The sequence below is a fragment of the Semicossyphus pulcher genome, unplaced genomic scaffold, assembly GCF_022749685.1.
Source record: "Semicossyphus pulcher isolate SPU_LCO1_2020_fin unplaced genomic scaffold, fSemPul1.0.p SCAF_4, whole genome shotgun sequence".
Taxonomy (NCBI): Eukaryota; Metazoa; Chordata; class Actinopteri; order Labriformes; family Labridae; genus Semicossyphus; species Semicossyphus pulcher.
Window position 1 is genome coordinate 25,047,569 of NW_027211715.1, and position 27,255 is coordinate 25,074,823.

General features: G+C 43.5%; 1 protein-coding gene across 1 annotated transcript in view; it reads right to left on the bottom strand.

The window, feature by feature from the left end:
* Nucleotides 1-27,255, bottom strand: part of dennd1b (DENN/MADD domain containing 1B) — a 120,724-nt gene that overhangs the window by 27,185 nt on the left and 66,284 nt on the right. Inside the window, exons 11-15 of the mRNA XM_069680173.1 lie at nucleotides 20,183-20,283; nucleotides 17,521-17,566; nucleotides 15,920-16,021; nucleotides 6,756-6,881; nucleotides 2,162-2,263 (exon numbers count right to left, since the gene is read on the bottom strand). Of these exons, the coding sequence (XP_069536274.1) occupies nucleotides 2,162-2,263; nucleotides 6,756-6,881; nucleotides 15,920-16,021; nucleotides 17,521-17,566; nucleotides 20,183-20,283 (477 nt within the window). The remainder of the gene's footprint in view (nucleotides 1-2,161; nucleotides 2,264-6,755; nucleotides 6,882-15,919; nucleotides 16,022-17,520; nucleotides 17,567-20,182; nucleotides 20,284-27,255) is intronic.

A 27,255-nucleotide genomic window follows, 5' to 3' on the forward strand; every position in this document is an offset into this window, starting at 1 on the left:
GAAACAATCCATCTCCAGCCCAACTGTGTCCTTATCTATATAAAAATTAATGTGTGCATGTGTGTGGCCACGAACGTTGAGTGTTGTTTGTGTATTTGTGAGCGGATACGGGTCACGGCCCGAGCAGGGCTCGAGCGGACCGCTGGCCTCTCTCACTTTAGTGGAAAGAGGAGTGGAGGAGATAAGCTAACCCCATCCCCCGTGCTGGAGAGGAGGAGGAGGAGGAGATAAGGGCCTGTTTCCCAATGCTACCGCTGAGGCAGGAGCCGGGCCGGGAGGATGCTTTGAACTGCTGCTCGCTATCTGCTCTGCCTGGGAAAATTATAGACGGGGCAGAGTGTCCGGAGAAACAAAAGGCTGATTGAGAGGCCGCTGCGCTGCAACTCTCGGGGGTAAATCACACCGCTATCACGGGTCAGAGAGCACAAAGAAAAATTCAAGGGGGTGAGAGGAAATTTTCTTCGGAGCCAGAGGTGTCTCTGCGCTCGGCTCGGGCTCGGCTAAGTTTAGTATTGCTGAGGGGATTTGGGGGGGGAAACATATTAAGAATACATGAGTGATTTTAAGGGAAACTCATGTTACCACATGAATAAAGGATACCTGCACACACACACACACACACACACAAACACACACACCCTCAACATACGCTGAAAACAAATGCACGCACAGTGACCACAGTGGAGTTGAAAAAACTGTATCTACTAGTAGTGTGTATATCATTTTCCGAATAAATTCAGAGCACATTTATTGCTTTTAAAACGTGCGCATGCATGCTAAAGACAGACTACTACCCTGATATCATTCCGTAGAATATAAGACCTTTTAAAAAGCCTGATTCAACATGTTTTTGTCTCTAAAACCAGGCAAAACTGAGCAAACAGAGACATTAAGATATGTATGTTTGGAGATAACCCCAGTAAACAGTTCCTCGGGGTCAATAACCGCCTGTAATCCCCGTCCTCTCTCTTCTCCTCTCCTCTCCTCTCCTCTCTGAACTGTCAACATCCTAAATGCTTACTTTACCCAGTTGACAGTTTGCTGAGCACAACGGGTGCTGAGAGGAAACTTTCATCTGTAAAAAAAAATAAATAAAGACTTTCCACCTTCTAAATAAAAAATCAGCTCAAAATAATAAAGAGCTCAAAAATAAACTGACATTGATGCGAGAGGACCGAGTAACCTGCCGTATAAGCAATCAGTCATCCTGTTCTGTTTGTGCTCGTCTATAGCTTAAAGGATGGAGCCGTGCGTCTATCAATGTACCTGTGTGAGTGACAGCTGATTCTTTATGTGTAATTATAATCTCAGGAGGAGTAATGGTTTTGTTTTAATGCACAAGGCTCAATATCGAGTCGAATTTAGGACTTTAAAAAAAAAATTTGGGGGGCTTTTGCCTTTATTTAATAGGACAACTGAAGATAGACAGGAAATGCGGGGAGGAGAGAGTGGGGGACCTGACACATTATTCTAATGTGGTTTAGAATCACGTTGGTAAAGTTTGTTTCATTTTAAAAATTGTATACATACTTTAATTTAATTATTTTTCAGAGCCTCTCCTTCCTCCTGAAACATACAAGCTGTTTTGGACTTCGAAGATCAGACCTTAGCCAGGATTGGTTGACAGTATTTGGAGTGACTGCGTAGCCCCTCCCACACATGTGCGATCCCGCGTGGGGAAGCGGCCACACTGCACTGTCACTCCAAAGTTGTAGAAAACATGGCTGCTCTAGGATCGGTTATTCTGCCTTATATGTACGAGGCAGAATCGCCAGGAGGTATCGGACTGGTAAGTTGAAATCTTGACAACGACTTGACTACAAGTTAGAGCAAGAAGGCAGCCTGAGGTGAATGACGGTGAATGACGATTGGTCGATTTCAGCGAGAGCAAGGTTCTACGTAGAAACCTGCAGCTGTTCTGAACGGCCCATTTCAGAGGCGACCTTTTTAAAAATGTCATTCTGGAAAAACACGGAATTATGCAGTTTTGACTTTGAAAATATGAGAACATCCATTTAATAGATAGGGCCCCTTTAAGACATTTTTTAGGGTCGGATCAATTGTTCTTGTAACAGCGGATCAAAATGGTAAATAAATACAGGATTAAAGAAAGACATGCACACACACACACACACACACATATTCAGTCAGCTGTTTGTACCTGTTTGAAGAGCTGCAGGTTGACAGCCATGGACAGGAAGCTCCTCATGGTGCTCGAGCGGTGGTTCACAAAGCTCTCCTCACAGAAAGTGATTGGCTCCCCCTGAGGAGTACAAGGACACATTATCGGAAAAAAATTAAAACAAACAATTAACGCTTATTCCTTTGGCTCCCTTGCCTTTGTACCAGTCTGTTTTTCTCATGTTTACAAAGTTCCGAAAATGACCCAAAGGACTGAGGGCAGATGTGTTTTTACCTTACCCTGCCTTAATAGTTCATTATGTTTCATAACACTAAGACACTTATATCGAGTCTATCAAAATGTTTCACTGTAAAAATATTCCAAAGCTGAGCGGAGTATTTCATCTGATTTCTTCATTAGGAATCTAAGTGGGTCTAAAAACACTAAAAGAGTAAAAAAGGAGAGAAAGGAAGGAAAAGGGAAGGAGGAAGAGGAAGAAGAAGGAGGAAGAATATTGAACAACAAAAAAACAGACAGATCCCCTGGCAGAGCCGATCTCCCCCGAACCAGAAGACAGTGTCCCAGTAAACTCCCCGGTACTCCGCATGAACACATTATTACTACTTCTTACATCATGTCTGTCGGCCTGTGAGCTATAGACACAGAGGATGACAACAGAAGCACTGCAGGCCAATCACTCGCAGCCCCACGGTCATTTCCAACTCCTGTTTTCTCATAATTAACATAATTCTCACATATTTCAATGATGCTCTAAATTCTTCTGGTGTTAAACAATGTGCTTTGTCTGTTTGAGGCTGTGAGCAACAGCGTGACACACATAAAAACAACTTCACAACACTGGAGACCATGCCCATTGTCGAGGATGGGCGGATGATACCAGTGGCCCAAATTACATCACAGGAATAGTGTTCCACTTACATCACTGAAAGTTTTTAAGGCGTTTTCTCTCGTAAAAAACAGAGTTGAAAGCAGTTTGTGTTAGTTTAATCAGCTTTCCAGTCCCCATCTGGCTGCTAAAGCCTCGGACCACGCTGCAGCGAACCGAACTGAATACCATGCTGAGGCTTACAACTAACTGCTAGTGAAAAAGTCAACTTTAAGACTGGGTCTGTGTACACATCAGAATCCAACACAGTCCTGTGGTTCACACGGGCCTGCACCGCATGACGACTGCTACTGCTTCTACAAAACTTCCAGCGAGACTAAAGGAAACACAGAAGTTATCCATTTTAACAGGGTCACCAAGGTCGCCCACCATAACAAAGACCATGACAACTTCCAGTTAAAGCCTAAAAAACTATGTCTTTACTGTTTGTAGCAAATTAAGTTGACTTTGTGAAAGAAAGTTTATTTGGAGAAACAACATGGGGCTGTTCTGGTTCTGTAACTGCAGGATAAGACAGGCCTAATGCGCTCCCAACTTGTACCTCCATAGTATATACACAATATAACTCTAATACATCTTATTAGAGGCGCTAAAGGGAGGCTCATTCTACAGTAAAAGCTGTGTGATAAGTGAACACTACTTTCAGTGCTGCTGTATTCAGAGCTGTCATCATATTTCATGCGCTTCATGTACAAAGCAATTCTGTTCATGAGTCAATACACATACACAGTATATAACATACAATTAGTGCAAAGTTAGGTCCTCTTTTTTTAGATGAATAACTCTTGAAATGATTTTATTACATAATGTAGCTAGAACTTTAACGATTAATAACAGCTAGCTTAGCTGATTTTAAGAAGACTACAAAGTTAACCGTTGTTTTGGACACAGCTCTCACTGTGAGTGTAACCATTTAAAAAAAAACAACAGAAATATAATCATTTTAAAATCAATATTTTGGGTCAAATTATTGATTTTGTAAGTACATAGCTGTGTAATAAGTGGGATAATGTGTAGTGAGCAGGTTGTTATCGTGGAATGGAACCCCGACAGGGTGACCAATGACCCTAACTCATTTTATCCCAACAAGAATACAAGAAATGCATTTATATGCAGGTAAATGAAATTGCTTCTTAATCTAGTAAGAGATTATAAGAATTAAGGAAGAATTACATAGAAACACATTTACAGAAAAAGCGAAATTTATCCTGGTTCACATGGTCAAAGTGCCAAACAGAGTGGGCAGTTCAATAGGGATGAATGTTTGGCTCCAGTAGGAACTGAAGAAGTGTAAATATATGAATGTTATGTTATGTGGAGGTTCCTTTATGACTGAAGAAAACCGAACCAAGCCAAGCTGTTTATTAAAGGGCCAGTTCGCCGATTTTCAACCTCAGTCCTATCCGCTATCCGCTTCTCCAATGGGCCCTGGAAAACCAGCAAGCTTGCTAAACTTCACTTCCTCAATCTAGGTAGAAACCACGAGCTGTTTGAACAACTTTCTCCACAGCTGTGGCGCCGATTTCAAATATTATTGCTTCTATCGATTACAGAGAACGCCAGCTTTGACTGACAGTGGCTTTTTCCAGGGGCCAATTGCTCCTTTAATACAACTGTTTTCAAATGTGTGTTTCAATATACAAAACTTAACAAGTTAACCGTCATTGACCTGCATGTTGTTGTGCCTGACTCCTGCTGTATGTGAGCACATTATATCCATGTGGTATACCATACATGAGAACATGCTACGTGTATGAATTGAGTCGATAATTGTCTATACTACGTCTAATCATGCGATCGCACCTCAACCTCCCCTACCAAGCTTTTTCACATCAGCTTGTATGTTATGAACTTGTTACCTGTCTTCAGCCCTTAAATAGCAGCGAGGACACAGCCATGGAATATGCACACCCACTAAGCCAACTTGGCTTCATCGACGGTGGTGAAAACTAATGAGTGAGCTTCTATTTCAGGTTCTTCGTGCACAGACACGTGTGCTGCTTCGAGACAGTGAGAAGCACCTGGGGGAGCATCAACTTAAGCTGGAACTGATGACCGAAGAAATCCTGTGCAAATCAACTGATTGCTTTTCATCTCATTATCATTTTCTAGTATTGTTTCATTTACATCTCAGCAAGACTCCCAACAAGCGTCCACACCCCTCCTTCTGTCGAGGCATATGGGCCTGTGAACCACAGCGCTCAGTCTAGGAAGCTCTTCTTCCTCAGCTCAGAACAAAACCCAGCAGAGTGATAGCCCCCCGAATACGAGAACACAGCGAGCATCATCACTATCCTCATGAAGGCAGATGTGCAGTTTGTGCATGCTTACGTGTGACTGCATGCATGTTAACTCCTTTTACACAGATCCTGTCTCAGAGCAAACACAGTGTGAGCGTGAGTGAACTGAGAAATTCCTGCATGTTGTGCTCACACATACACAAACACACACATTCACTGAGTCTCAGGGCTTGTGTCAGAGGGGAGGCGGTTTGTTCGTATACTGTCTGTATACAGAGAAAAGAGAGACAGCATCAATAATGTAGCATCTTGACTCGGGGAGTCCACAAAGTCCAATTAATCTCAAAGCCAAAGGAACAAAGGCTTCGCTATTTGACAAACAGGACATGCTGTAGTTTGCCATGCTCTGACTCAGACTTGATAAGCAGAAAAGATCCAGAAAAGAAATGTTAGGGGGGCTTAGTAAAGGAGAGTAAAACACCAAAGGTGGCTAAAAGGGATCTTCAAAGGGAACGTCCTGACTCCTTTCAGCTCCTCTGACATTTCACTGCCTCAGACAGGCCCACCTTAGCTCTGCACTCCAGCTGAAAGCACACCTTTTACCTTCAGTCAGAACTGCCCCAGTCTAACCAGGCTGCACTGAGTCGCTACTGTGTGCTACACATTGCTGAACGTCATATATTCACATCTGTGAATATTTCTGTTGTGAATGAAAATACAATCTGCAGCCTTTGTTTGTGATATTAAGTATTTTTTCTGTTACTTTATTTTATTCTAAGCTCGACCGTTGTTGAAACATGTTTCTAGATGTGTGTTTGCTGTCCAGTGCACAGACAGGTCTGAGATGAAATGGAACTCAGCCAAAAGACATATCTTTTACTTACCTCGACATGCAGATAGTTTCGGTTTAAGGTTTTAATACTGTATATCTAAAGTCCTCACAGAACTAAAAAATAATGCATGTATTTGAATAATCAAAAGACCCCACTGTGAACAGTTTTCCTTGGGGACATTTTCTACTGAAAAAAAAGAGGCCATGTTTTGGGATTATCCAGCAGCTGGATCTTAACTCTGTAAATAAAAGTTGCAGTTGAATTTTAAAAAGTTGTGATAACGACCAACAATATTCAAATCTCAATACTTTTAAAAGGTACACTTTTATTGGTAAAGCGACTGTAGGAAATTAGGAGGTTTATTCTGGGTATTTAGTTGAACCAACCCTTTAAAGGGGAAAAGGTAACACATGATGTACTGTATGTGTTAAAGTGATAATCTCAGATTTTCATTTAAATAAATGTCTGTTAAGTCTCTATCTATCGCCGAATGAGGTAACACAATGGTGATTGAGCCTATGGCCCACTGATGAAAGCCTTTCCATATGCAGTATTACAGACTGGGTGGAAATCGAGTTCTTATATGTTACAACACTTCTATTATGATCATTTAGCTTCACATGATTGCCAGGGATCAATGGCTGGGTCCTTACAGGTTTATATCTGAGGGCGTCTCGGTAGGATCCGAACAGAGCGGCCTGCGCTCTCAGGAAGGCCCTCGCCACTCCACTTCCTGTTGCCGTCGACTGCTTCTTCAGCTTGCTCTTCAGAGAGGACACCTGGTGGAAAACATAAAGAGGGAATATGGGAGAGACAGAGAGAGAGGGGGAGAGGAAGAAAGAGAGAAAGGGGGTGGGAGTGGAGAAAAGAGAGAGATGGAGGGGTAAAAGTTAAATTATCACCTCTGAAATTGGTGGAGGAAACAGCAAGCCCATTCTGGGTGTGAAGTATCACATTTGCAGGTCATCTCAAAAAAGGAGAGGAAAGAAAGGAAAAGCTTCAGCCTTTCCTCTCAGCTTATCTGTTGTGCTGCTGAGAGCACCTGCTGCTTTGCTAATTGAGCAGAGGACGGGGGGCGAGAGGGGAGGCGACAGCAGAGAGGAAATGGAAACTCGCATCCTTCCTCTCTCTCTCCGCGCTGCCACCCCAGCTCTCCTCCCATCAACGTCTCGCTTTTTCACTTCTCCCACCATTTCTTCTTCTCCTCCTCTTCCCTTTCAATCCTCCTGTTTTACCCTCCCCTGTTGGCTCTCCCCAACTCCCTCCAGAAAGGGACTCTTGACATAAAATGTCTTTAATTATTTTCCCCTCTCCTGGCTCTGTCTCCAGGACTCCAGGCGAGGAGTGGAGGAGCAGCAGGCCCGAGCTTGTTTTAGGATGACAAAAGATTCACCCTGGCCAGCGGGCCCCGGGGAGTCTGGGAAGGAAGTTGTCAAGAGGCTCTCCTCACCTGCTCAGCAGTCGTCTGACTGTGTTGTGGCAGAGCGAGGAGGAGGCAGAGATAGCGAGGGACTGCTGCTCTCTGTGTGGGCTGTGCCAGCTTCGCACAAAAGCACCACGTTTGATTGGGTTGTACGGGAGGTCTGGATTACTGTGATGCAGTTTGGTGTGGGCTGTTAGAAGAAGTGCAGGTTTGAATCACAAATTTAAAGAGACACCTGAAAGTTTACCGACAACTTCAATTTGAGAAAAGCAGCTTAACTGTAAGTCCTTACTAAATAATTGCGCATTGTTTGATCTCATATTTTAAAACTTAAAGGAGCAATTGGCTCCTGGAAAAAGCCGCTGTCAGTCAAAGCTGGTGTTCTCTGTAGTGGATAGAAGCAATAATATTTGAAATCGGCGCCATAGCTGTGGAGAAAGTTGTACAAACAGCTCGTGGTTTCGCCCATTCTACATTCCTACAACACCCAGCATGCATTGCGCCCCTCCCTCTGAAAGGAACGGCCCAGCGAGAGACGCTGGAGTCATTTACTACCGTTTTCACTGCAGGCAACGGCTCAGAGCGGTACAGAATCCGAAATACGACGAGAATATACCGGTGGATCGTCTAAAAAATCTTCAGGTCTGCAGTCTACATTTCAAACCTGACGATTTTGAATGAGACATGACATCGGAGGCGGGCGTCCTCGATTGAGGAAGTGTAAAACGTGTCATCTGGTGGAGGTACTAGGGCCCATTAGAGAAGCGGATAGCGTCCTCCAAAGGCACAGAGCGACATTGCATTTTTTTCCTACTTAGCTCCCCTAATAGCATGATAGGACTGAGGTTAAAAAAATGTGAACTGGCCCTTTAAATCAATGCTTGTCCTCTATGTAGCACTAAAAAGAACTACACCTGTGGCCGGTCAGGATTAAGTGTCTTGCTCATGGGTACTACCACAGGGCAGAGCAAACCAGAGCTCTCCAGGTAACTGTGTAGGATCTTGCTTCATCACTCTGCTGTCTGAATAAGGAGAGAGAAATCTGACTCTACATGCAGAGCTGATATTTGGTTATAGCAGCCTGACCATTAGATTTATCACTGAACTGCTTGTTTAACCACTCTATTCAATCAAATCCCATTCAGTGTAGGTGTCAGATAATTGTGCGTCTGGCTTGTTCATCTCTGGAAGCAGCATAAAACATTTACATCAGTTTCTATATATCAGTATTATTGGTTCTAATTGGTAATAGTAGTGTTAGAGGGCACAAAGAGGAGAAGAAGAAGAGATGAAAGCAGGAGAAAATGTAACGGCATGTCCAAAATTAAGTGACCCCAGTTCTTCTGAAATGTGATGAAATTTTGATCAGGCCTATTTCAATCAGAGGTGGCCGAATGCATCACGCTGAGGAGCTGCAGAGCTCCAGGGGCACCGTGGTCTGGCGTCTGCAATTAGCCAATCTGAAGAACTTCAGGGAGGAGAAGCAAAGCGTGAGCACGGCTCATACAAAGGACGGGCAGAAAGCAACAGAGGCTGGGAGAGAGGGAGAGAAAGCGAGACGGAGAGAGTGGCAGTCTTAAACTGGGACAAAGACAAAACGAACAGCGTCGATTCCTCTCCCCTGGGCTTTCTCACTCTCCACATCGTCCCCGTGCTGCCATCGCAAATGCTCCCAGGCATCAAACAGGAAGTTTATCACGGATAAATTAACAAGTGTCATCTCCATATTCACTCATTGTGCTAAATGCTTTTATGTTTATGTAAAGCCCTTTCTGGAATTAATATTTCATGTTTATGTGCGTTTTCACAGATTTTTTTCATCCTTGCAAATCATTAAACTGTCTTTTTTTCGGGGGGGAGAATCAAAGCGAACACAATGTCAGTCTAAGTGGGGGAGGCATACCCCAAAGACCGTCAGAGGAGACGGGATAGCGGAGTTTGCTCTGCACACAGAGAGAGTTTGAATGGGCGAGAGGGCTGCAGTGGCAAACACTTTTTAATGAGGTGGGGACACCACTTCACTCGTGTCCTGGTGATCGAGAAAAACGGGTGATAAAGCAATAAATTCACATTTATTCTTGAAGCAAAATATTCTTCTTCAGTCGCACGTGGTGATTAATTAAAATGTCACGTATAACAAATATAGAAGGAGCGCAGGGCGAACACCAGAATATCTGCTCACAGGAAATAAAGCTCCGTCTGCAGAGCGCGTTCTCACACATCCAGCAGAGAAAAATAAATGTGTGTTTTGTAGTTGGGTTTTTGAATATGGCGCCTACGCTCGGTACAATCATCAGGTATGCCTCCACGGTAATGGCTCTGTCAAACTAATTAACTTCTACAGTTTGAGTGAAGCTAACGAGATGCGTACAGGCATCAGAGGAAGGCCAGGCTCTACAGGTGATAACCCAATTTGGCAGTGACATTTTTTAGTGTAAAGTCACAGTGGCGGTGATGAGATCAAAGGCAGAGAGTCCCCCATTGGGTCCAATTAGAACTATAGCATTGTACAGGGAAGGGGTGGCGGGAGGGGGGGAGTGGGTGGTGGTGGGGGGAGAGAGAGAGAGAGAGAGAGAGAGAGAGAAAACTGTTGAGTTATGATATTCATAATCTATGCAGAGGGGCCTTTCCAGTACAGGTCTTCTCCCCATAGCTGTGATCTTTTCAATTTACATCAAGGGAAGATGGTCGGGGATGAAAGCGGGGCATCCAAAGCGCACAGCCCACAGAGGGCAGACATGGGGCCTCATTAAGGCCCGGCCCAGCCAGGCCCAAACAGGGTTTGAAGTGCGTCACATAAAGAGCATGGGGTCAAAGGTCAGACATAGAACAGATCTCCATTTAACTCTCCAGCTGGAGATGGTAATTAGCAGGTGCAATGATGATCCCTGCCTGACTGTAAGGGATGATACCGCTGTAGGTGACACCACGCATCTGTGTGAATGTGTGTGTGTGATTGAACACATGGAAGCGATGCCTGGATGCTTTAACGCGCACACTTGTATCGTTCTCATTTGCAGGTTAATAAAGAAACTGCAGGGACTCTACATGGAGGAAATTTACACCTAGATTCAGCTTTCAGATAATTTTTAGATAAATATATATAGAAATATAATCTGATGGTGAGTTAGACAAAAACAAACTGTCTTTGGAAGACATGCAGAAGCTTTAACCTCAAAAACCGGATTAAATAAATATTTTAACACTTAATGTGCTGATATAATTAGTTATTAGACTTTAAATGAAACCTAGTAATGGCTGCTAATAAAAAGTATTGGACTTGTTGTCTCTCGGCATAAAGAGGAAAAAATAACGTAGCAAAAAGGAAAGAACCGGGCTGACAATGTTATATTTATTATCGAGTCAAGAAAAAAAAAAGGTTACACACAAACCTCTGAATATATATTTAGAATTCTGATCCTAATTTTCACTAGAGCATAAAAACCCCCTCCTAAATAACGACCCTGACACTTGTCTGTTGTTAAAAAAAATAAAGAAATAAATAAAAACTTGGGTTTTTCTTCTCACAAAAAAAGAATGTTTTGTTTAAGATTCTGTCCAGGGAAAGAAAGCCATGGGGACGCAATTAAAGAACTACAAAGAAAAAAAATAGTTATGAAAATCTCCCACTTTCTTTTGATGTGCTGCAGTCTGAACTGTACACACACACACACACGTACGCACAAACACACACACATCTGAACAAAGACACATGAGGGAAACGGCACACACACTCACACAGGCGCACAATGAGCGCGGTGCTGGGCATGTATGAGATTCATTTATTCGCTCAGTTTAAAACAATATTAGAGACTTTATGCATTTAAATTAACCTTTATTTATAGTCTTGTGGTAAAAGTGCACAATAATAGGGATATTACTTAAGCTGATGAGGTGGAGTTAACTACAGTCTAGTCTTTGTTATGATTGTGAATATTAAACGAGCAGAGTGATGAAATAAACGTGTAAAAATGGAGAAAGAGTCGAATAAATGAGCGATAAAAGCAGTTATAATTCTCAGTCATTATATGTTGATGTGTTGTTAAGTAAAAACAATACGATGCATTAGTCAGGCGAAAAGAAAAAGAGTGCGAAAGCAAGGGGAAGAAAAGTCTCTCTCAGTGTGTGTGTGTGTGTGTGTGTGTGTGTGTGTGTGTGTGTTTTAATAGGGCTATCTGATTGCCATGAGACTCTCCCCGGTGTGGGGTTACTTTGTCAAGCTGACCTCTTATAGCAGCTGAGCGGCTGAGTTTTGCATACATAATTAACTACAGCTAAATGTCATCTCTCACTTCAATAGCTAACGCGGTGGGTGATGCTGCTCTCCCTTTTTGACTTCTAATCCGGAGTGAACCGCCGGCAGAACGAGCATGTGAAAATGAAGTGCAGCTTTTTAAACTCCACATGAGTAAGTGAAGAGCTGCTAAAGCTGCGGCGAGAGCGCATCGCACAGTTCAACACCATTTAAAACAATCGTAACCTGTAAAAGAAGCGTTTAAATGAGCACAAATCTCGACACTTTGCAGCCGGGGAAAGTACAGACTTAACGAACACAACCAAATACTTTCTTAGTTAGTCGATGTTGTAAACACTGAGGCTGTTTCTGGCGAAGTACAGTATGATACTGAGGTGGAGCGACCACATTCCCAGTGTGAGCTACCATCTAGTTAGAGCAGCATGTGACAGGCTTAACTGTCGGTGGCTCGGCTCCACTAAGAAGACACCAGAGACATGAAACACGCTCGGCTGAATCTAAACTGAAACCGGACAAACCGAAAAACCCTGTGAGTAGCAAAAGTTTCCTCCTGAACTAGATCTGAATGTCACTGATGAACATCTCTGCGTGCGTCTCTCTGCATGTGTGTGTGCCTGCTGTCTGCCGCGTTCTGTTGTAGATGATGATGTAGATGTTGTTTTCTCGGAGCATCTGAATCTGAGAGCCAAATTAAAGCCGCGATGTTTGATTAAGTGTGCCAGGTGATCTCAGGAGAGGCGCGCAGACACAACCGCAACCCCCTCATTCATTTGTAAACCTCCAAATGCAGGCTTGAAATACAGGAAGTAGGAGTGTACGGTGTAAATTCCCCCCTTTATTGGGAATACAAATGATCAAATGTATGAAGGGTAGGAATGTATGGGTACACGGTGTCAGCAAAGTAGCGCGAGGCAGAGAGGAGGAGAATAGAAGGAATTAGGCTGTGATGTGAGAGAGAGCATCTGAAAATAAAGATGTGAGCTGCATTGTAGCACCTCACCTTGAATGTGAGGCACAGAAAGAATAATACATGAAAAAATTCTGCCGTCATCGGGTGAGATCAATTGGCGGGATCAAAAAAAAAACGGGATTCAGTCACACACTGTTTGTTTTCAGAATTAACAGACTCCTAATTTGCTATTCTTGGATACTTTTAATGACTAGCGCGGTAAACAGCTCCAACCAACCAAAAGCCAATTATAACTTTATCAGCACAATCTGAGCGCAGAGCAGGAACTGTGGATCTCCGGGAAAGAAACAAAAATACCTTGATCTTCCAAGGAAAACTACAATATTTCTTTTCAGTGTGCTTGTCAACATATTGATTTTACTGACACCAGCAGAGTCTCTCTGAGATTAGTATGATTTATTAATGCGCAAAAACAACGGAAACTTTCAGCTCAACTTAGGCAATGTCTTAAAATATGCAAAATCCCACTAAAAATACACTGTGTTAAATAAAACCGGGCTCTTTTCCTCTCATGATATCACAGTGTTTTTATAAAATAACAAAAGTAAAGAAAAGTTAAAGAAAGAAACAGAAAAGTTCTTGATCATTATTTTTCAAAAATATACTGCTTAAATCAGGAAATGTTTGATTGACCTTCAATTAAAAAGAGCATCTTAAAACAAATCAAGCAGAAGAAATAAAAAACATTAAAAGAGATTTATGTGATTAATTTATTTCCTGTGTAAAAAGACAAATCCAGAACCGAAGCATAAATCCCGTTAAACCTTTGATTCATGTGTCGTTTCCAATTTGAAAAAATGTCAGACGTTGTTCTCAGAAGATCGTCGCATCCCTTTTCTGACCGGTTACCAATTACTCTTTCCTTTTTCTGCCAAACGGAACCGCTACTGGCGTGGTAGCATTTGTGATAGTCAATAAATCTAAGATATTATGTGTGAAGTTGCGGGAAAAGACCATTAAGGGGCGGGCACTGGTGGAGCCGGTGCAGGGGTCCTGTCTGAAAGGGGGCGGCTAATTCAGGACAACTGTGAACTCTGAACCTGCTAAAAGCACGGCCACTGGTCAGCCGGACCGCCTAATAGAGCCCACATGTGCTCACAGCCTGCGTGGCCGTAATTAGACGGATCTCTAAAGGTTCGCTTAAATCAACATCAGAGCGCTTTGTGTTCCCTCTTAGTCAGAAGTACGCACAAAAACTGCCTGTGGCCTCTACCTTTCATCCGTTTTCTGCCTTATAGTATATTCATACAGAGTGAAGCCGGGCTTTTAAAGTGAGAATAATCATTACTTCATAGGTCTCAGGGCTTCAGTTTCACACTGAATAAAGCCTGAGTGTTTAGTAGCCGCTGTTGCATTGAGAATTAGACAGAGTGGGTTTTTTTAAATCACAGACACAACGCGCGGCGGCTCAGCCCGGGCAGAGAGCCGCTCAGCATTAATCAAGATTTCAGGCCTCTGTTTGATAAACTGCACAATGCCTCAAACATCTCCTCGTGTGTAAACACAAACATCAAATGCCATGTGGCATGTCCTCATCGCTAACAAGCAAGCTAACAAGAGACCTGGAATTCCTCTCAATTAGTACCTGCTCGCTTCCTTATTAATCTGCTCGCCCCGGTGAAAAGATGAGACGAGGCAGGGAGAAAAAAAAAATAGGAATAGGAATAAAAACAACAACAACAATTTGTCGCGATAAATATATTAATGCCAGTGAAGTTTTCCGTTTCAGGTGGTGTAATTTGACATGATATGCGGGCTATGTTCTGTCATTAGTCAGGAAAACGGTGAGTAGGGGATCAAAGCAGAAAAGGCTCTGAGCCTGCCACTTAATTTATCACACGGCAAAGACAAAGGCTTTTCTCTCTGCTTCTGTCGCTTTCAAAAGCCCTGACTCCTTTTTATGACAAACTCAGTTTGCAATTTAATTTAGGCTTGAGTCCCTGGGTGCAGAGGAGCTAGCAGGCAGTTAGTGAGAAGAAGGTTCTGGAGCCAGACAGGCGCACAGGCAGAGAAACAGCGGGTGCACGAAACGTCCAAGCTGGCGATGAGTACTGTGAGAGCGAGACAAGAAGGCAGACAGGTGTCATGAAACTCGAGCAGCCAGGCAGTGAGGCAGCCGCTGAGGTGGGCAGGCAAACAGGCTAAAAAGTAGCCAGGAAGCTGTAGAAAATGTCGGAAAGATCACATCATCGCAGATAGTAAGAAGGCATTAATGCAGACTAGCAGTCATAGTAGGCTGAGCAGTGCTAAATCAGGAGAAAGAGGAGTGTGGGACTGCGAGTCTGCCAGACTGTGGATTGAATTATATACTGCTGCTGGGGAAGCGGTCCAGCAGGCGGTAAACCTGAGAACGTACTGTTAGCAGTGTGGGGAAAAGTGTGTCCACAGCCTCAGCAGGGCCTCGGTGCCGCGCAGACAAGCTTTAATATACACACCCAGAAAAAAACAGCTAAACAAACACGATCCTGCTTCGACAAAGACGAGGAAAGAAAGCGTGTGTGTTGTTCTTTAGGTTTGTTTTAAGAGCGTGTGTGTGTGTGTGTAAATGTGTGAGTGACCCTGACGCCGTGGTGATGCTTCCTGTAGCACTGACCGGCGTCACTGCTCCATTAATTAAAGAGACGACGCACTGGCAGGTGGCTTCACTGCCCACACTGGTAATTGGCCCCCTTCTTCCCACTCTCTCCCCCTAGAAAATCACCCATCTCTGCCTTTTCTTTTCTTTTACTGTGCCTCGTTCCCTCCTCCTATCTCTCGCTCTCAGAAACGTGCCAGTGGGCAGGCAGAAACGCAAGACTTTGTGAAATAATGATTAGAATGGATGGAGATGAAGGGAAGGGAGTTGCACATTTTCCCACAAGCCTCTGATGGTCGGGGAATGCTGTTCGCCTTCAAGCGTCACACGACGCGACGGGAGTTTACTTTAGACAGCCACAATCTGAGGAGCCGGTACTGCAGTCATTAATGATGTGGGGAGGGGACAGAGCTGTACTTTGACAAGTTTCTGCATGTGTGTGTGCGCGTGTGTGCGAGGATAAGAGAATGTGTGTTTATGCACGTTAGATTCAGTGTGAAAGAGGAATCTTCTGTCATGTGTAATTAGACAATAAAGGTTGAGGCGCTCTGGAAGGTGCGTGTGAGTGTGAGTGCATGTGCGTGTGTGTCTCACCACGTCGCTGGGCAGGTTGTGCAGGTCATCAAAGGGGCTCTCCAGGGTGTTGGTGTCCACGTTGAGAATGACCACATCCTCCAGCGATCGGCTGCGTACTCTCTGAAGGAAGAAGTGTGCTGTGTTAACATCAACAGGCGCCGTAAGCTGAAACTATTAACTGAACAAATCTCCACCTTTAAATATAATAACGTGCAGAAGGCAGAAGTCCTTGTTTTATTAATTATAGAAATATTTTCTGCTTTTACAGACTGAAATGAGAGCATTATGTAGTGTATAGATTTGTTTTAAAGTATTTTGTCTTTTTAACACTAGTAGAAAAACAAAAGCTTTACGTTAAACAATAAAGACCCTGAGAAGATAGTTGAGTTAATAATTAAGTCATAAAATAAAGTTAACATTTAAATTTCTCGGGGTCTCCGAGGTGTTTTTTTTCCTCTGCAGACAAAATCATTTCCGTCCTAAAGCCCCAGGAAGAAGAAGAAGAAGAAAATACAGCGGTCACATTTAAAGCCCCTCTGTCATCACACTCTTTTATGAGTCAGTGAAATATGGCGTGCAAGAAAAAAAAATTAAAGCATCTTTACTTTCACGCTCACAAAATGAAGAATGGCACCGAGAGGAACATTTGGACTGCGCAAAAGATTTTCCACAGCACCAAAAAGCTCATGCATCAACAACAACACGGTGCTGCTGTGCTGTGCTGTGCTGTGCTGTGTGCATCCTGATGGCGACAAATTCAACAATTATTTCAGTGTGGTGCAGGATGCAGGCAGGTGTGTGTGTGTGAGTGTGTTGGGGGGGTGGGCAGCATAGTGTGTGAATTTCTAGTTTGTCACTTTTGTGACAGCCTGTGCAGTGGAGGCTCACATGCTGATCTGGACTAATTATGTAGTGGCGGAAAGGGGGTCTGTCACGGATGCAGAGTGTGATAAATACTGCCTCTGCCGCAACTGTCAGACAAATATAACACACACACACACACACACCAACAACATATGCATTTGCACAATTACACACGCAAACAGATAAACACTCGCATACTAGCACTTACACACAAGTGCAAGCGTGCGCGTGCTGCAGCATGCATACACACACTACAGCAGAGCTACAAACACACAAGGTTTAACAATGAAGGAGAGAAGCTCTTTGTTTGCAGATACTTTTTCTGCCTCTCTCTCTCTGTGTCTTTTGTACTTCTCCGTGAGAATGCACACGAGCAAGACAGGGAGATAAAGAGGAAAAAACACTCTGCCAATTTTTTGATTCATTTTTTCAGAGGTGCCAGAAATTGTCTGACTGAAATTTCTAATATTTCACACCAAGGTTTAGAGCACTATTTGATGGATGAAGCATCATCTGACTTTGTATGCAGAGAAGAAACACTGGGAACTGACTTTATAAATTAACAGCAGAAATATAGTTGTTTTTTATTTAAGAAGAATAATGAATTCATCACATTTACCTGATGCAAATTATGAAACATAAGCTTTTTTTGATATAAAGTAGAGTTTGCACTTATATTTACACACGTTATGCTGTACAATTACACACAATGACATTTACATTTATAGGCCCACAGCCACAGATTAGTAACGTACCTCCAGCAGACTCAGATGAACTCCCACAAAGTATGGCATGGGGGCACTGTGGATGGAGAGAAGAACAAAGCAGTGAGTAATATATAAATATCGAACACTTACATGCAGTGAGGACGTATTTATAAAGGATACACGAGCACAGTACATTTTAAACTCTCACCTGAAAAGTAAAAAACTTTGACTCACAGATACGCTGATTGACTGAAATGTATTCAATAACTATTTTGATATTTGATCAAACTTATTCTAGTTATTTATTACATTATTAGCATAAATCACAGCTTCTTATAAGACCTTCATTTTTGTACATATATTACATTTAAAACCATCAATGTTTATTATGCTTTAGTCATTTTCTGTGTATTGTCTTGTCTTTATATCTGGACCTCGAGTCTGTCATAAAGTTTTGAATACAATATTATTATTTTTTAAATAAAATGATAAAAAAATAACAAAAATATTATTTTAATAACCAAAATGTTTTAAAATTAGTAAAAAAAAATAATGTAAGACTATTTTAAAAATCAAATCTATTTTCCCAACTGCTGGAAATTATACAAACACTACTCTAATGCAACACGTGTGGATCGGGTGCAGTGAAACTAATCAGAATATACACTCACCGGCCACTTCATTAGGTACACCTGAACAATCTAATGTAATCCATTACACCAGCTCAGCCATAAGGTTTGCTTTTATGTAGCCTGTAATGTACAGGCTTTTTCTAAGCTGTCATAGAGGTGTTAATTCAATGATATTTCAGCGTCAAGGTCATAATTGGTGGTGGAGCTGTACTGAGGTGATTCTAATACTCCGGACACATCTCAATATAATTTAGATCAGTACAACACCACCTTTAACTATGGCAAACTCAGTAATAAACATAATTGAATTTACACACCTCTGACTCTCAACAAAACAAAAGTCAAAAAACTAAACTTCATAAAAGCAGAATCCATGGCAGTGCTGTTGTATCGAATTACACCAGATTTTTCAGGTGTACCTCATAAAGTGGCCGTTGAGTGTGTGTGTATATGTACTTTTGCTTGACATAAGATTATCATAATTTAAGCAGCAAAGCTGATTATGATCCATATGTTGTTCTTTATATAATTCATATTACATGCAGGGTATGGACGCTGACTAAAAACAGACTTCAATATTGTTTCCTAAGAACAACCATGATGTGACAATGGCAAAGAATATTGTTTAAAGTACTGCATGAAGCAAAGCAGGGGGAATAATGTGTTGATACTTTATCTTTTACTATTTGTAACCAGGTAAATATGTAATAAAGTTTCTCTTTCATTAAAGCAAATGAAACTTTCCAAACTCAGCTATCAGTACAAACTAATGCCACACTGTTATTGCTGCCAATATTTATCATAAAGATGAAAATAAGATTTATCAGTGAAATAAACGCCTATATGCCGGACATACTGTATAATGGAGTTTTCCTTTAAAAGTTTGGTAGATCCAGTAAGTATAGAAACTTGGAACACTTCCTAGAAAGCCCGTGGAAACTTCAAATGTTTTCTTTTTACCCTACAAAAATATGCTTTGCACGGTTATTATCATGTCATTTCTATTTACTGTGATATTTATCTTCATATGGAAAGTCAGTGGCAGGGAAAGATTGAATCATAGAGTATGTTTCCCGTCCACCAAGACGAATAAAATCAGCAAAAACAGTCAAATAATAGAAACCATTTTATGATGAGGTTAACAGAGGCAGCAATAATCGGATGGCTGTGGGTCAGAGTCTCCCAGAGCCGAGTGATTCAGAGGCCGCAGCCTTGTAATCAACTTAAAGCAAAAGAAAAACAAACATCAGGCCTGGAGCTTTGCACTTCGGCCGCCGCCTTCTCTGTTTTCATGAATATACCGCGCTGACGTTCTTCGCAGATACATGCGCGTGAACACACACGCAGAGCAGCTAATAGAGTTTTGTGATTGAATCAATGCGTGGAGGAAACCCCTGTGATCGAATCAGATAGCGGTGAGTCTTCACAGTGTGTTGAAAATCACATTTGACTGTCAGTGATAAACAGCTTTTAAAGACCATCTTCTCCTTACTGTAAAGCTCTGTCCTGTCGAGCTACCGACTGCTCCTTTCACACGAGCCCACTTCCCCGCTCACACACACTTTTTTTAACAGATCTGAAGTTGAAGTGAACACATGTAGATTTGTAGATGAGCTGTTACATCTGCTCTCCATTTAGTTGCATTGGAGTCCACTCAGATTTGTTGGATTTGTGTTGGATGGGTGGTAATGAACCCCTGAGAGGGCTAACATGATGAGAGCGTGGTGCTAGCGCTGGCATGAAATATGGAGCAAGGTGATCCGGGCCGTTCATTATGTTGAGGGGGGCCACACAGGAGATGGCGCGGCGCGAGAGGAATCGTGAGAACAGCTCGAAGAACGGCTGCGGGGATGTGTGAACATGTGTGTCTGCACTTTTACACCGAGGTTTTAGCAGCGGAGCTCGGTGCATGACCGCCACACACACACACACGTGCGCGTGTCGATGTGTCAGGTGGGCGTGAGCGTGCGTGTGTGTGTCGGAGCGGAAGTTGCAGGAGAGAAAACAAGAGGGTGTAAACATTCGCTATGATGATCCTGATACACGTGTGTGTGTGTTTCAGAGGTGGTGAGCCTTACCAGCAGTAGTCCAGAAGATGCGGGGGCAGCACAGGGATGAAGATGTGCTGCCAGTACATCGGAAAGACCAGAGCAGCCGCACCGTGGACACATGCAGTTAACTACAGAGAGAGAGAGAGACAGAGAGAGGACAATTACAACACAAGTTTCCAGAGAGACACAAAAACTAAAGAGAGACAAAAACACACTAAAGGTTTGTGTAATTTCAAAAGAAAGAAGGGCAACAAGTCAAAACCAAGAAAGAGCTCAATGTTATTTCTTTCTTTTTAACACATTTCTACAAGAAAAGTCTGGAGGACCTCGGCTCTATTTCCCTCCAAACAACATCCTGTTATCATCCTGTTCTTTTCTTGCTGCTGTGTTGTGCTGATGCGTCGATGTGCTGCACGTTTGATTTCATTGATTTCACCTTTAATCTTACTCACAAACAAAAAGCCTTTAGAAAGAACCTGGTGCGCTGACATGTCTAGTGCTGTTGTGATGAAGACACGACCTGCGAGCTATTGTCGGAGGAAGAGAGGAGCAGACTGAAAGGTGGAGCTCAACCACTTGACAGGAGAAAGGATGATGAGGAAGTGAAAGGAAAAGTGTTGACATGAAACAGAGAGCATGAAACCACTGGTTTCTCTTCATTGATTAGTTTGTGGTGGATCATCTCTGACTAGAGCCCGACAGATACTGGATTTTTGGGGCTGATGCCGATATCAGGGAGCAAAAAAAATATCGGCCGATATTATATATTAAAAAAAGAGATGTGCACTCTGCCAGAGATGGAGACGTCCTCATTTCCCATCATGCCTGCCGCCTAGTGCTGACTGAGTAGTTTGTTAAGTTGTTAAGTTTGCTGTTTTATGTTCCAAAATGCAAACAGTAATTTTTGTTCGTGTTCGTGTCTGTTCAGAACACATGTGGCTTATTTTGGTAGTTGTCATTTTTGTGCTGGTTTATATTTGTAACCATGAGTGAGGTGGTTGTTACATTTCTTGACTCCAGCTCTATTTTGTATGAAGAGTTATGGGTCTGGCCGATGTGTTGGAATATAAATACAGGGCCCTCTGCTTGTTACTAAGATGAGATAAAACTTTATTAATCCCGAAGGAAATGACAGTGCCAGCTAGCTCCAAAACATACAGTACGATACACATACTACAAAATACAAAGCACAGCTCAGATATGAGTGAAAATGTAAAGTGTATGGGTTAATGCAAAAGAGATGGTGCCTTACCGAAAAAACTATTACAATAGTCATCTATAAAAGTAGGCAGGAAGTAATGGTGGCAGTTAAATTGACAGTAGTATTGACAGTTACAAGAGCTTCTATTGCACAGGATTATGAGTTATTAAGAAAATATTATATTGCTCCTGATACTTCATGTGGTACCGATAAATAGGCGGAAGTATTACACAAGATTATGCATTCTATAAATAGACAGATAATAATAGATGTAATAGCACTGCTTTACACTGGTCCAATAATCCATATATTAATATCGGAGCATATAAGAGGATATATTCGCAGATACCGATATATCTGCGATATGCTAATATCGGCTAACCACTATATCAGTCGGGCTCTATCTCTGACAGCAGTAAAATATCTACGATATCACAGAAATTAAGACGTTTAAACAGAAAAGTAACAATAAGTATCAGCACAGTTTCTACCCCGTCAAAATAAAAGCCCAGTGTTCATAATTAACTGCTTTTTGATTCAATGTCAAACGGAGAATTGTGCTGCGACCTGCACAAACGCAACAAAGGAGCCCAAAACAGTGCTGACAGTTAGCATAAAAATCAAAATTACTCCAACTTCTTTGACCCAGAAATTAAAAGAGAAAATAACCTCTTTTTGTAACCAAATAATGAGAAGCAATCACACGAAGATGACACTCCTTTTCAAAGGAGCGCTCCACGTTGTCAAAGCAGCATTACACATAAAATTAAAGTCATTGTCTCCCATTGTCTTAACGCCGGCATCCCCCTCTTGACATCTCATGAAAACCCAGCTATAGTAATGACCTGCAACACACACACACACACACACACACGCACACACACGGCAGGAGAAAGAGGCGTTAGCTCATCCCCCAGATTAAAATAACATGATTAAATATGGAAAGAGAACAGAGGTCTGAGGGGCTCCTGCGGGACTTCATTAGGGCAAATTGCCAAAGAATGAAACATGAGTTAGCCAAGAGAGACTGCGGGCGAGGCCAATACCGCCGGGACCCCGGAGCAGCAGCCGCTGTTATACTGCTGCGGCTTCACAGTCAATGTGTGAAGCGGACACACACTATCACACACACATGCACAACTACCAGGAGACCCCCTGCTCACTGACACACACAGTGTCACAATTGACCGGCCAAAAGCGGACGAGCTTTGGCGGCTGCAAGAGAGAAGAAAAAGAGGACCCCACCCTCTAAACATCAAGCCCGGACATCTGAAAAGCTTACAACAAAAAGTGCGTGCGTGTCAGTGCGTCTCCCTCTCTGCGTGTTTGTTTTAACTGCATTCATTTTTCATATCAGCTGGAAAAAAAGAGAAAAGTCTTGGTGCACTCTCTCACACACCCAGTCCCACAATAGTTAGGACTTAATCAACATTTAATTGGTGTCTTGCTCTGTGTATCTGCATATGCATATTTCCGCTGCCTGCCGTCTTCAAATAAAACACAACAATGCCACGCTCCTGTCAGGATTAATTCCCCGGCAAACAGTTTGTTTTTCTGTTAATTCTGAAAATAAATCAATGCTATGAATATTAATGTGTGAAAGTGAAGCACTTGGTGGAAGAGCTACTATCAAAACCATCACACCCCGCTCCCTTCTCCAAAGCGATGACGGTAAGGGGGCCATTAAATTGTGATGAAGAGAGGTCAGCGATCCGGCTGCGGATATACATACACACACACACACACACAAACGCTGGTGTGTCACGGGCGCACGCACGCACACACTAAGTGGAGAGCCAACAGGCGAGTGTATTCCTCCTCTGGGAGTGCGAGACAAGCCCCAGCCATTCGCTGGTACCAGGAGGTAATGGCACAGAACACCTCGCTAACCAACTCCAATTATCTCCACCAAGCCTCAAGGTGAGCCCCCCAACTGGCATGATTTACTCTCAGGTTGAAAGGGAAAACAGGAGTCGCTCCCTCTGTTTCTCTTCTTCTCTCAGAGTTGGCTGAGTGGGGAGGGAGAGGAGAGGAGGGGGGGGGTTAGTGAAACTAAGATAATGATTTATAAAGCAAATCTAGATTTCTGTTTTCTTTTATTTGCTATCTCCAAAGCGATGGAGGTGGCAGTGTGCCTGAGATAAGGCAACTTGGAGGGAACACCAGAGGAATAGTTCACATATTTGCTTCTCTAATTCAGCTGAAAACAAATCCCTGTGTCCTTGTTCAGGTCTGAGAACGAACGAGGCAAAAAGTAAAAAGGAAGATAAGTGGAAAAGAGAGAAATTGTAGCGCTCTTTTTTTTCTTCATTTACAGGGGGGGCTTCACATGAGAGTGGGTCATGAGAGGCTAAGGCTGATAAAATATTTGCCAGGCTGATAAATAATAGATGAGTGGAGCCAAATGGCTTACACGCTCCACAAAAGACCTGGGTGCTTAATATTCCATTCAATGGAGAATCACAGATACAGTCCCCAAGAACAAATACAGGATTAGGTGCTGGGTCCAGTCCTCAGGGACCAGGGCTCTGCCCGGTAATGAGGGGCTGCCTGCCTCTCCCACTGCGTGTGTGTGTGCGTATGTGTGTGTGTGTGTGTTGCCCCTTCCTCTGAGAGAAGCTAACCGATTATACAGCGACAGCCTGCTTCAAAAAGCAGTCAAGGTCTTTGGTTCTGCCCTGAGAGCGTTCTCAGCGCGCTGTGGCTGAGACAGAGAGTGTCCACACACTAACACTGGTTTCCCCAGATCCGTTCACTGGGACTAAAGGAGGGAGAGACACACAGAGACAGACAGAGAGAGAGAGACAAAAGAGATGGAGAGGAGAGAGAGCGGAGGAGAAGAAGGAGTGAAGTTAAGAGATTAAATTAGCATCGCAACTTTGAAGTAGGTTGCAATCAGCTCAGAGGTCACACGCCAGCTTTGTCAATAATGGGGTTTGACTGTGAGTCAATGTGTGTGTGTGTGTGTGTGTGTGTGTCCCTTTCCATACTTCTAATAGTACACAGTAAGTACAACAAACTGCATCTGCTTTTACTGTTTTACTGCAGTTTGTATAAAAAAACTAAACAGGAAATGAAACAGAGCATGTGCCATTGATGTCAATCAAACCGGGACATTCGCGTGTCATTACCAATTAAATTTCCCAAATACACATCAAAATGTTTTTCCAAAGATTTAATAGCTTTTCATGTTTTCTGCTGTGTTCAAGAAGCCGTTTTACCACCATCTACAATTTGTTTTAATATCCTCCAGCTGTGAGCCGCTCCTCCAGCTCCTTTGTGCATTGCATTGTGGGACAATTATGTCAATCAACAGCACACTCTATGTTTTTTTTTTTATTTTGTTTTTCTTCACACACATCACAAACTGTTACCCCGCTCCGACTCAGTATGCAGTGTGGAAAAGGGATGCAGCTATTGTGATCTTCTGCAGGAAATTAACCGAATCATGACACATAGATTCACCAGAAGTTATTTACACATGAGCAGCGTCCCCGGCTCATTTTACAGCTCAAACACCATAACAAAGGTCTTCATATTCATACATCATCAAATTCGGATCAGCCTGTCCCTCTACATTCCCGAAAAGCAGCAGCACCCTTCAACAGCGAAGCTCCCTGAAAGCACCGGACCCACCGGAGACCTCAGATCTTCTGAACACAGCCACTCTGAGCTCTGGAGACTCTGTCAGTAAGGAGTGTGTTTCCACCCACACTGTTCCTCTTTACCTGAGAGACTGGACATGTTGAAGTGAAACACAGACAGAAAATGGAGGAACTGCTGCTGTGGGGGCCTCGCTCACGTATTTAACAGCAGAGGAGATTTGGGTATTTTCCTGGAGTGGGAACAGAACAACACGAGTTCCTTCTGCTTATATGAGGGAACCTATCGCACATATTAAATTACAGTGAGAGCAGGGAGAGACAAATAGCTGCTGCTGCAGGCAATGTAATTTAATTTGACAGGAGAAATGGTATCAACAGAGTCGCTCTTGACCTCCTCACACCAGCCTCAAACACTCATTTCCCCTCCACTAGCTTTTCCTTCCAACTCAGTCCCTACGCACTCTCCAAATTTCAATCCTCTCTTCTCCTCTCTCGGCCTCATTTTCATCCCAATTCTTCATTTCTTATTCTGTTTTCCTCCTCTCCTCCTGCTGTCCTTCTGTCCATTGTTTCTCCCGCTGGTTTATCGCTGTGTTAGCCTCTCCCTCTCCCCTCCCCTGCACAGAGTAAGTCACCAATTACCCGCGCTCTGCTTCTCCCTCTGTTGACAAACGCCGGTGTCAGGCCCAGCGCAGCGCAGGTGTGCCACAAACAAGTAGGTGGCACGGGGAGAGAGAGAGGGGGCACACAGGACGACACAGGTAACAGCTAACGCCAGGCCTCCCACACACGCACGCAGAGACACCGGCTCTCTCACAGGAAGACATAAGACATAAGGTACAAACACCTGTGAGTGCAGGAAATACACAAACAGATGCATGCAAAAGAGACGCAAACACCCACAACGTGCACATGCACAGTCACAGCGGCACAACACACACCAGACACATGGCATGGGGCTGAGATAAGTCTATTGAGGGGCGAGGGAAGGGGGGAGAAAGGGGGGAGGGGGGGTGTCCCGATGTTCTGCAGATGCCCAACAACAGAGAGACGCGTTAAGACACCCAGGAAGAGGGAGGCAAAGTCGGGGAGAAAGAGAGGTGTAGCCGGCACGAGTGAGAGACAGATGGACAGAAAATAATATGTCAGTGAGGAAGACGATGGAGAGAAAGTGGAGAGACAGAGAGGAGTCAGGGAAAGAGAGGAGGAGAAGAAGAACAGAGGAGAAGGCAGGAAACAGAGAGACAGCTGGCACTCTAGGGCACGGTGGATGGATAGCTCCTTGTTAGCATAGGCCTGACAGGCTGATGAGAGGGCTGCTGTCAGCCGGTGCCTGGGCCGGGCTGTGTGTGAGTCTGGGCAATAGGCAGGGCAGAGGCTGGGCTCCAGAGCTGGGGGGCCTCGGCAGATGAAAGACACGGAGGGTGGTGGGGGCGATGGGGGTCCTCCCAACTGACTAGTTAGAGGAAGGGCCGATGCAGCCCTATTATACGGCCCTATGACAAGGCTGCACGCTCGGCTGGCTCCCGCCCCTGCGCCACCGCCGACCGGCCCTTTAAAACAGTGATACCGTTCACCTCCGGTCACGAAACAGCAATAAGTCAACGGACGCATTGTTGTAAGATCATGATTTATTCCTTTGCTGTTGGCTGCTTGCGAGACGCGCCGGCCATGTACAGCAGACTGACACACGGGGTTCACCGGGGGCTTTAACACAGGCAGCACCTAGAGCAAGCAGAATAAATGCAGGATATATTCGGTGTGCGTGCGTGCGTGCGTGCGTGCGTGTGTGTGTGTGTGTGTGTGTGTGTGTGTGTGTGTGTGTGTCCATCTCTCTCTCTCTCTTTCCACTTTCTATTCCCTGTTTCTCTTTGCTTGGCTGAGAGGCTGGACAGGCGGAGGTGGAGAAAGCAGCTGGATGGTGCTAACGATGTTACTAACAATACCTCCTCTCATACATCCCCGATCTGACTATAGAAACACTACCTGTCCATCCAGTGACTGCTAACACTCACTTAAACAAACATTTTGAGAAACTCTGAGGTTCATTATATATTTCCCATCCTTTAGGATATTTGATCACAAGTCAGCGGTGTGGATAATGAGCCGGGCTCTTTGCAGCTAAGTACGAGAGCTGGCTTCAAGATTCATGGCAGCCATTTCCACTTGAACTGGGAGGTCAGTCTTCCCAAAAGCAAAAAATAACGCATCACAGGAGCAGTAATAACATCAGGCCCGCTAGTATTCCCAGAGGAGATATGAAAATACCTTTATACTACACTGCCTGACATATA